The following is an 11,259-nucleotide window of genomic DNA, read 5'->3' on the forward strand; positions in this document are numbered from 1 at the left end:
GGTATTGAAAGAGAAAGAATTGAAGCAAACGCGTCCTATTTTGTCTGTGTATTTTAAAATAGTTGAGGGATGAATAAATAAAGAAGGTAGATGAGTTGTATAATTATTGTACTCCATCTACTCATTGTTTTGTATTTTGTCTTGTAATAATAGTTGACTTGAGTAACCATGTCTTCCTCCAATCATCCATGGATCTATGACCTGTTCATCAACTTCAGGGGGGAGGAATATTTTTTGAACTTAGATAGACTTTTAAAATTTTGACTTGGCAGCTACAGAATAGTTGGTTTTATTACAAAAGAATAGCTACAAATATCAATCATATTGTACAAACTTTCATAGAGATGGTAGTCTTGTAGCAGTTGTTATAGCCGAAAATGGTCATAAACTTGTCTAGCTTTCCTGTACTTTTCTTTTCATAGGTTCTCCATTATGTGACCCTTTATGTATATAAAACATATATCGCTCCTCCCTCCATAAAAACATTGCAAAACATTAAAGAAGGGAATCCCATTGTATGACAAAGGCATGTCCAGTCAAACATTGTTCAAACCTTTATCTCTATGCTGGTTCAAGCATAAACATGTACCCATTCTTTTTGCAAATCCTGTAAAGATACTTCTATTGGACTTTGGTTGTGGCTCCATTACCATGATAGGTGATGACCACACCTTCACTTCCTGTGACGGCCGATTGGTTTTAACATCAGTTGATGACTCCACTTTCACATTAGATGAGGGTTGCATGTCTACTTCAGGTGACAGCTGCGCATTCACTTCGGCCAATGGCTCCATTTCCATGTTAGTTGATGAATCAACTTCCACAGTAATTGATGCCTCCACTTCCACATTAGGCGACAGCTGCAAGTTCACTTCAGGTGACGGCGGCATGCTCACTTCCGCCCATGGCTCCAATTTCATGTTAGTTGATGGCTCAACTTCCATAATAAATGATTGCTCAAATTCCTTAGTAGTTGACTGGCCATAAATTAGATAAACTGATGTCTCCTTAACAATCAATCCGTGCCCAAAAACAACAAAAATCTCCACATTGTCACCAGGTCCTAGGTTTAATGTTAAACCCTTCCAGTCTTCATCATTAAAAGACATTACTGTGTCTCCCTTGTATATTTGGATTGTGCATTTTGTGTAATTGATGATCAAGACATTAGTTAGACATTCAACTGCCACGTTTTCAGATGTTGATGAATAAACAACACACAAGACTATTCCCTTCATGTGACAATCAATATCTTTAGGAACTTGGAATAGTACTGAAGGTCCTTCACCAGTATAGGCTAACCAAGAAGGATAATTGCCACCCGGAAGACAAAAACCACTATAATCATTGGTTGTCAATCCCTATATGAGCATATGCTTAGTTAATTTTGTAACTATTTTTAGTGCATTAAATTAAACAAAAATTAAATTGATGTTATAAAAAATTTATGAAAAGTAAAATCAACAAAATTGTAAATTGCATATATATATTAGAGAGAGAGAGAGAGAGAGAGGCGAGGTCAAATCCCACGTACAGACAGGAGGTTAAAATAGGTAAACCAATCCATCACCATAAAAACACCACAAACAAAACAGATAAAATAGGAGGACAACAACAGGAACACCCAGAGGGTTTATGCTCATTGCTCATTATGATTCCTACATGTAACGGTTTATGCAATTTGTATTCCATACCATACAAATTAACATAAGGGTTTTGTCATATAAGACTTAAAAATGGGTCATCCTCCATTATAGGGTAGAGCATTCATGTCCTTCATTTTTCTACTGGTTCTACCACGGAGCCATATACCTCATTTGCTAAATATGTATCTCTAGACATTTGGCCTGTTTGCCATAGTCATCCATTGGATGAGATATGGTTTGAAAATGCACTTATATAAGTGGAAGAAATATTTCACCTTATAAGTCGGTTACTATGGTTGAGTAAGCTCAAATTTGAAGAAAGTATCTGCCCTGTCCAACATCAATGAGACCCTGATATCGGCCAATCAAGTCACACTCTAGATGTCTAGTGATCTAATCCTAAAAGGGGGTGTGCTGCAAATCTCATATTGGATGAGATATGAACTAAAAATGTGCTTATAAGTCGGAGACACCTCTCACCTTATTTATTGTATGGTTGAGTTAGACCAACCCAAATTTTAAGAACTGCAAGCTATCTTTGAATACTTGTTGTATATATTATTTTATGAAAGCCCTGCAGCTTCATTTCTTCTAGTTGTTGTTCCCAAGCTAAACTTTGGAATTCATTCATAGAGATTTTCATAACTCCATTATTGGGAAAAACCTAAATCCCACATAGAATAAAGACAAGTCCTGATTAGAGTTTAGAAACGGTGTCCCCCGGCACCTAAAAACACCGGTTTTGTAAGGATGGGTTAAATCCAATATAAAAACCTAATATCCATTATTATTTAGATTCTGCTGTTCTTTATTGAATTTATTTTTTGTTCTTTTATCAATTATTGATGTTTTGACTGCTTTTATATTGACGTACATGATATGCTCCAAGGTTCTTGTTTTAAGGTTTTATAAACTAAAAACAAGTGACCATGTGTATATAAGCAAAGAGTATTATGAGAAAATTAAAGATAATAGATACAAACATCAGAAGAAGAAAAAAAATAACAAAAGAAGTCCGTATGGATGCAGAACAAAGATGGTATGCTGAAAAAGAAAGTGTTAATTATCTTAAAAACATCATTTCACTTCTATTGAAAATTTTGCTTTAAAGAAAAAGAAATGCAAATGGAAAATTGACCCATGTTCTCATAAAGATCAGAAAAGGAGAGAGGAATGCGAAGGAACCTGTGATATGTTCTTGCCAAGAGTGTTGATGGCCATGCTGCAACTTCCTAATCCAATCAAAAGCGATCTCCAGGAAATTTCTAAGATTCGTGATGCATGTGATATTGTTTCGAACTTGGTAAAACTTACATCATATAGATCATCAAAAAAGTTTCTTAATTCTTGAGTCAGTTGAATCTCTGATCGGCATTGAATCCAAACACTTCTATGTTTTGAAAGATTGGGAAGCATTGGTGATTGATAGCCCATATTGTTAGTAGTTAAATCCAAGGAAACTGGTGACAATGAATTTCGCTCAAATGGGGATATACAGGGTAGGGAATTCATGCTTGGTGACATCCAAGACCAAATGATAGAAGGAAAAACATCGTGTGATAGTCCTTCATATCCACAGAGGGATATATATCCAATGCTTTTTAATCTTAGTATTGAATAAGGAACTTGTTTTACAGATGTATCTTTAGCAATCAGCGTTGTCAAGGATTCCATCTGCCCGAAACCTTCTTCCAACTTGTCAATCTTTGAACAACCAGATAATATAAGAGTTTCCAAAGATTTCAATTGATAGATCTCCCCTGGGAGATTTCTAAGACTTGCACAGTCCTTCAAATTCAACAAAAGAAGGTTCTTGAGATCTCCAATGGACTGGTCCACCTCGAACAAATTGGAACAATTCTTCATTATAAGCTTTTCTAGATTCGGTAATTTTGATAAAAACGGGGGGGTTTTTCAAGTACCTAGAATGACTAACATTGAGTATTTTTAGTTTATCCAACAACTGCAAAAAGATAAATGTTCAAAAGAAAAATTAGAGAGGTGGGAACAAATACTACTTTCATCAAACTTTGAGTTTGAAATAAATATTATACCTTGGTATCCTTCCACACTTGTTTGATACTGCTGTGTTTTACCTCAATTACAACTAGATTTTCCTGGTAAAAGTCGTCGGGTATATAGTTAAAGGTAAATCCTTGCCAGTGAATCCATCTCAGTTCTTTCGAAAGATACCGATAATTTCCGGTCAGGACGCAATGATCAAGTTGCAAAAGTCTCAGTTTCTTCATCTCCTTGAAAGAATCAGTACTTAAGGGAATTCTAATGGTTCTTTGCACCTTCAAAACCAATCCCTCTACAGATTTTGTTCCCTAGACGCGAAGGAAAAAAAAAATGTATAGAAGAGTAAGGACGAACCTTTTATGTTTGCTTGCTAGAAAATGATACATAAATTTATTGAGGTGCAGCTCAAGCTCACTTGTAATGAGTCATGACAATGCAAACACACACTCACGAATTTTCAGCCATTATTATTTATTAGAGAAAAACAGCTCTGAAACAAAAAATTTATGATCTTAATGAGACTTTGGATGATGATTAATAATTTCTAATTTAATACGGAAAAGTTCTTACAGTATGTTTTGTCAAAATGTCATGCACATCCTCATGAAACCACAATCTACTACGCTTCCCAGGCTCTTTTGCAGAACTTTCACGAATAATTTCTCTTCCCATGTCTCTTATCAAACAATGCATTCCAAGCTTGTTATTCTTTTCAATTTTTACAAGGCTCCGCTCTATGAGAACACTTATTCCAATATTTGCATAAAGTCCACAGCCATTTAGTATCTCTGTAACTTCGGCTCTATCCTTGCCTATAAAGAAACAACATATGTCAAGAAATATATCTTTTTCCATATCATCCTTTAAACCATCGTAGCTAATTCTCAGTTTCTCTTGCACTTGATCATTGGGAATTCTCTCTAATTTCAAGAGTACACTTATCCATTCTTGTTTTGTCCTCTCATATAAGTATGAACCAAGGACTTCAAGAGCAACTGGTAATCCTCCACAATAAGCAACTACTTTTTTGGAGAGTTTACAGTAGTCTTGTATCGGACTAGGTTGTCTAAAAGCATGCCAACTGAAAAGCTCAAGGGACTCCTTTTCGTCCATTTCCTTCATTGTACATACATAGTCAACCTTAACTAAATTAAGCACGCGTACATCTCTGGTTGTAATTATTAATACACTTCCCGGACCAAACAATTTAGCTCCCATGTTTTCAGACATTCAGCTCCCATGTTTTCAGACATTGATGAAAAAACAACACATAAGATTATTCCCTTCATGTGACAGTCAATTTCATCAGGAACTTGAAATTGTGTTGAAGGTCCTTCACTTGTATAGACTAACCAAGAAGGATAATTACCACTCGCATGGAAAAGATTGCTTGAATCATTGGTTGTTAATCCCTGTATCATAAGCATATGCTTGGTAAATTATGTAATTGTGCTATTCAACTAGACTTTTAGTGAGTCTCAATTGAAATCCAAAGGGATTAACAACCAATGAGTGAATACATGACATTGGATTCATTGTGGATGACTTCCAAGACCATAGGAGAGAAGAAAATCAGGATCCTACAATCAATCACATTAATTCCCAAGCATTGTCAATCCTCCCTCCCTGAAAATTATTACTAAACACAGAAGGGAATTTTATGTTATGACAACAGGCATGTTCAAACAAAAATTGCTGAGATCTCAATTTTGGTTCAAGCATAAACATTTTCCCACTCTCTTTGCCAGTCTTGAAAAGATTTTTCTACTTGTCTTCGGTAATGGTTCATTTTTGACAACAAGTCGTTCATTATTGATAACAAGTGATGGCTCCATTTTCACATTAGGTGATAATTGTACTTCCTCTTCAGCTGATGGCTCCGTTTTCAAATTCAGTGGTGGTTGTATTTCCACTTCAGCTGATGTCTCGGTTTTTACATTGGGTGATGGTTGGAATTCCACTTCATGTAATGGCTCCATTTTTGCGTCAGTAGATGGGTCAACTTCCATAGTATTTGATGACTCAATTTCCATAGCATTTGACTGATCATATATTAGATAGACATTCGTCTCCTTAACAGTCCATCCATGTCCAATAACTACAAAAATCTCCAAATTGTCACCAACTCCTAATTTTGATACGACGCCTTGCCAATCTTCATCATTAAATGACATTACTGTGTGTCTCGAATATCAAAAGAACGAAAAAAACTAGAAAGCATTGGTTTATATTTACCTATAATTGGTGACATCCCAACCAGACAAATTTGAAGCTTGAGTGAGTGCATTCTTCCAACTCAACAGAGCCTTTTCCCTCAATTCTCTTTCTGAGTATAATTTTCTAGCAGTTGATTGCAAAGCTTTCCCGAAAGCACCCTTATGATGACGCAAAACCGAGGGGTCAACATTGTAAAATATGGGCACAACCACCTGGCCATGAGTTCTGTGACATTCCATGACTTTATCTAGCTCTTGAAGACACCAACTAGATTCTGTATATCTTTTGGAGAAAACAAGGATAGATATGTGAGACCTTTCTATTGTTGCCAATAGTTCTGGTCCCAACTCGGTTCCCTTGTGAAGCATGCGGTCGATGTAAGTGTTGATTCCAGCATTTGTGAGAGCAGCATAGAGATGAGAAACAAAAGTCTTGCGAGTATCTTTCCCTCTAAAATTGATGAACACATCGTGTATCCATCCAGGATTGGAGGAAGAAGAATAACTCATTAATTCAGTTCGAGTGGATGATAGGAATTGAAGTCAAAACCAAGAAGGAAATGCAAAAAAATGCACAATAAAGAGAAACTGTCAGGTTTGTTTGTGTTACAAATACAACAACTTAGAACAATATTTAATCGTTTATTTTTCAGTTGAAATTGTATCCGCGTCATTATTAGTGTTATAAAAAATGCAATGTGTTTTGAGTGATATTTTTAATTTACAACAATATGATTAATATATTTTTTATTTTAAAAATATTATAGCTATGTAGATTAAACTTTGAAGAATTTATGTAAACCTTCCAAAACCTTCCTCCAATATAATTTTGAGTAAATTACATTTCCCTCCGTTCAAAGATGCTTGAATTACACTTCCCTCTCCTCTTATGTTAAAATATATACTCCCTTCCCCTCTATATTCAAAACATATTAGAAAATATCTCACTCTCCTCATGTAGCTTGAATTACATTCTCCTCCCCTCTTATGTTAAAACCTACACTTTACTCCCTCAATAATTTTTTATATTTCTAATAATCTAGCAAAAAAGATTAATAATCTAACACACTTAAAAATAAATATTGCACATTTATTTTAATATAACTAAAATTTGAATACATATATTTCTCTATTTTTTATTCACAATTGCATTAATATATATTTTTAAACCCTATTATAAAATATGAAACAACCCAAAATAAAATTAAAATATGTGAAAAATTACTTAAGACAGTAAAGTATGGTTATTTAAAAGTTAATTTTATACTCTAAACTATAAAATTAATAGAAAAATATTTAAATTTAATTATCATTGATATTTAAATTATAAAGAAATGAATTTATTTTTCTTAAATGGTGGTTCAAAATTTTTATATATCATAAAAATATTTATTTATGTTAAAATAGATTAAAGTGTAGTGCATATTTAATTATTAAGGGAGAATGTTATAATTCAAGCATCTTATAGGGGATGAGAGTATAAATTTTTCTTTTCAAGGAAGATGAGTGTATATCTTTATTATATATATTTGCACTATTTTTTTTTAAAAGTACACGTGTCATTCTCTCTATGCTAATTGTCATTAAATGTCTTAATTTGGGCATATGTCATGGTAGTATCATTCATTTGTTTGATGATTGATTTTATTAAGAAAGGATTTTAATTTGTGAATTCTTATAAAGATGTATAAGGGATACAAAATCGGTACAATAATTATATCATTAATTAAAAATTATCTTATTTGGTATCATGCTTTCACAATCTCTAGAGTTTTGCTCAATTATTGATTTAAATCAAATTGTAACCAAAACTCATTTGTGGTTGAAAATTCTTAATCATGTCATTAAAAAATTATCATTCAATGACATTTTGACGTGTGTCATTATTGTGTAGTTGAACCAATCATATTGCATCATTTTGTCTTTTTTGCATCATATTACTTATTTTTATATTGCTTTGCATAATATTTCATTTATACTGTTTACCTATATATACTCCGTTGTTATTCAATTGTCTCATTCATCTATACCTCCTCCCCATCAATCTAAAAAATGAGATTATAATGGCATCAAGATCTGATAACATCTCTGAGATCAGCTCTGTGAATGAATCATGGATCGTGGTTGTTCGGATTGTCTGTGTTTTGTTTGTTTGTGATGTCTCTAGATATTTTTAGGTTGTAAGCCAATCAAACATTTTAGGATTAGCCAATTTTATATCATATTTTTTATTTGTTCATGATGTCATTTGCTTTTATTATTTTTCCTATACATAGTATATGTTTCTTTCATCATTTTCACTTGCACATTTCTTCCAAATAGTGTTGTCAAACTCCAAAAGATTGTCATGACACCAAGATTTGATAACATCTATGAAATCAACTCGATCAAAGAATCATGAAGAGAGTTGTTCGAATAATTCATGTTTGGTTTGTTAATAATATCAATTGTCATAGACACCCGTTCTATCTAGATATGATTCCCATTGATGCGCCTATTTGTATATAATGAATGTAAAAAAATGACATTTTAAATTAATCTAATTTTTGTATATAATTCATGCCATTATGAGTAACTTGGGTGGTGATGTAAATCTTGGATTGTATCGAACAAAAGAGAATGAATACAAACTCAATTGTATAAGTTTCCCAAGACTTTTTTTATTTTCATTTTAATTTCAATATGGATGAATAATAACTATATTGTGTTTGACAAATTATGTATTTTAAAATCTCTTCTGTCTTCTCCTGATTTTAATAATAAATTATAATTATATTGATACATTAATACATTGAAACACATAAACATCACTAATATGTGCGTACACGTTACCATCTAAATATATTTTGCTTATTTGCTATTGCCTAATCAAATATCCACATCGACACATATACATCTTAGTCGTCTTAATCTCTATCTCTATTATAAACATTTACCCTTTTTTTTTAAAGTACACATGACATCTTCATACTTTCCATTTCATTTAATGTTTCTCCATCAACCAATGAAAATGAATCTTGACGTATTCCTTTTCTATTATCCAATTAAAATGGATCATGACTCATTTATTTTTCATGAGCCAATCAAAATTGATCATAACATGATTTTTTTCACCATAACAATTTGGTTTTTTTTATTATTTTCGTCTACCTCTTCCTCTCATAAAAAATCACTGCTTTCAACGCCATTCTATTTTCTTTTATTTGTTTATTTGTTTATTGTTTTATTGTTTATTTAACATTTCTTATTGTTATGTTCCATTTTATTGTGATTTCTTAGGTTGATGATTCTTATTCATATTCTCTTTTCAATATTATTTTGGTGTTTATATTTTTTTTTGTTCGGATATTTATTTTGGACATGGAAACCAATCAAGAGAAAAGAAGAAATGCATCACATAAAAATTAGAATATATACGAAGGATTTCTATCACCACGTTCAAATATAATGACTTTCATCCCCCTTTTGATTTATTTTAATCCCTTAATTCTCACAACTTTTTCTATCTATCTATTCTTTTTTGTTTAATTTTTCTTATGTTTGTTATTTTACTTTTAAAATCTTGCTCTTTTATATTTTATTTTGGTGATTATTTTGATTTTTTTTTTGCTACTTTATGCTTGAAATGGAAACCAATCGATATATAAGAAGAAACGCATCCATTTTTATAAAATTGGTTGAATCGATAACTTTCAAGTGAAAAAGATAAGAAATACATAATAGAAAATCGATTTTATGACACCTTTGATTTTTGTTTTTTTAGTCAAAATTAAAAGTTCCATTTTCTTTAACTAAAAGGGAGCAAGGTGCTACCTTAAAATTTTAAGTGCATTTTCAAAAAAAAAAAAAAAAAAAACTTAACAATCATTTATATTTTATTTTCTTCATCCTAATTAAACATTTAAACATTAGTTGGGATGTCGGTGTGGCCTCCTGATGTCTGTCTTTCTCCCTAGTTAGCAAAAAAAATAAAATTAAACATTTAAACGAGTTTATACTATTATAATATCACATTAAATATTATTAATTTATTATGTTTTTTAAGTGAAAAAATATTAATTTTTTATTCACGTCGTATTTTTTTATCCATCATTCATTCAATTATTAAAATTAATAATCACATATGCTTTAAAACTGTATTAATATTTTTATTAATTCCCATATTTATAAGCGGAAAGTTGTAAAAGTCTTAAAATGACAAAATTAATGAATTTTTGATTACTCATTAATCATGTTTCAATGACCCTTTAATTTTCTCTCATGTTTCAATGACAACCATCAAATTATTATCAATGTTTTCAATCAAATGGATTCATGTACCCTTTGTCTTAATTTTTGACCAATTAGATTTAACTAAATCATCAAAGGTTTCAATCATACACATATTTGTTAACAAACAAAATGTATGCTTTTCCGTTCAACTTTCAACCATAACATAGCATGTTGACGTGACATTTTTTCTTTTATTTCAATGTGTTTATTGGTTTCCTTTGATTGTGTTTTTTCTATGATGCTATAGGTTCTTGGTACAAACTCGAACGAAGAAGAAAAATTTAATTTTGTTTCGGGAAACAAAACAAATTAATCTAACAACTAATTACTAACATTTGACATTAAAAAAGCATTTCTTTTCTATTTAATTCAGTGATAGTCTTTGTCCCATAGTTTTTTATCATCATCTTGAATTTCATATGAAAATATTATAGCATTTAATCAAACGATCTTTGTTCATATATATGACCAAATACGCTAAAATTAATTTGCGATAAAATATTTCTAAGAATACAACAATGCCTTAAATTTTTGTAAAAAAGAAATGCCTTAATTTTGTTACTAAAGCCTTAAATATTATATTATATACATTGAATTTTTTCGGCTTATTATAGAAGTTTCTTATTCATAACAATTTATAAATTCTTTGTCTTTGACGAATTGGTACCAAAAAAATATTAAGCAAATTTGTTGTTAATTTTTTAAAAATTTACTTTGAAATTAAACCAAGAACTGATTCCCATTTTTATTAATATGGAATTTATATTTATATTGTTAATATATTTCAAGCACTGACCTTTAACCACATATATATGAGTAATACCGTTATTTGATGGAGATTAAATTTAAATTACAAATATTTGTGAAGTAATTAATTTTTTACCTATCGAAATAGGAATTTTTTTCTTTGTAAAAAAAAATATAATAATTTAACTTGACACAAATCTAAATTCCTTAAACTCCAAAAAGTATAGAAATTTATACTACCAATAAAATTAATGAAATGATCTTTCTAAACCTATAAAAAGGTTGTTTTATGCAAAGAGAAATGTTAGCAGCACACATATAAATTTAAACACACGTTTCAACGTCCTCATGTGAAT

The 11,259-nt window shown here is 31.1% G+C and overlaps 3 protein-coding genes across 3 annotated transcripts; all 3 read right to left on the reverse strand.

Annotated features, from left to right (window-relative positions):
- Positions 1-241: 241 nt before the first annotated feature.
- LOC25500265 (disease resistance-like protein DSC1) lies at positions 242-5,056 on the reverse strand. The gene is made up of 4 exons (XM_024772399.2): positions 4,239-5,056; positions 3,701-3,976; positions 2,832-3,609; positions 242-1,361 (listed from the first exon to the last, which is right to left on the reverse strand). Exons 3-4 carry the CDS (start codon positions 3,510-3,512, stop codon positions 537-539), a joined length of 1,506 nt encoding a protein of 501 aa, XP_024628167.1. The 5' UTR covers positions 3,513-3,609; positions 3,701-3,976; positions 4,239-5,056; the 3' UTR covers positions 242-536.
- LOC112417135 (disease resistance protein RUN1) lies at positions 4,218-4,886 on the reverse strand. The gene has a single exon (XM_039828727.1). The coding sequence runs from the start codon at positions 4,884-4,886 to the stop codon at positions 4,218-4,220; it is 669 nt and encodes a 222-aa protein (XP_039684661.1).
- Positions 5,057-5,899: 843 nt separating the features above from the next.
- Positions 5,900-6,394, reverse strand: LOC120577407 (disease resistance protein RUN1-like). The gene has a single exon (XM_039828728.1). The coding sequence runs from the start codon at positions 6,392-6,394 to the stop codon at positions 5,900-5,902; it is 495 nt and encodes a 164-aa protein (XP_039684662.1).
- Between the last annotated feature and the right edge of the window lie 4,865 nt (positions 6,395-11,259).

The sequence above is a fragment of the Medicago truncatula genome, chromosome 8 (assembly GCF_003473485.1).
Source record: "Medicago truncatula cultivar Jemalong A17 chromosome 8, MtrunA17r5.0-ANR, whole genome shotgun sequence".
In the NCBI taxonomy this organism is placed as follows: domain Eukaryota; kingdom Viridiplantae; phylum Streptophyta; class Magnoliopsida; order Fabales; family Fabaceae; genus Medicago; species Medicago truncatula.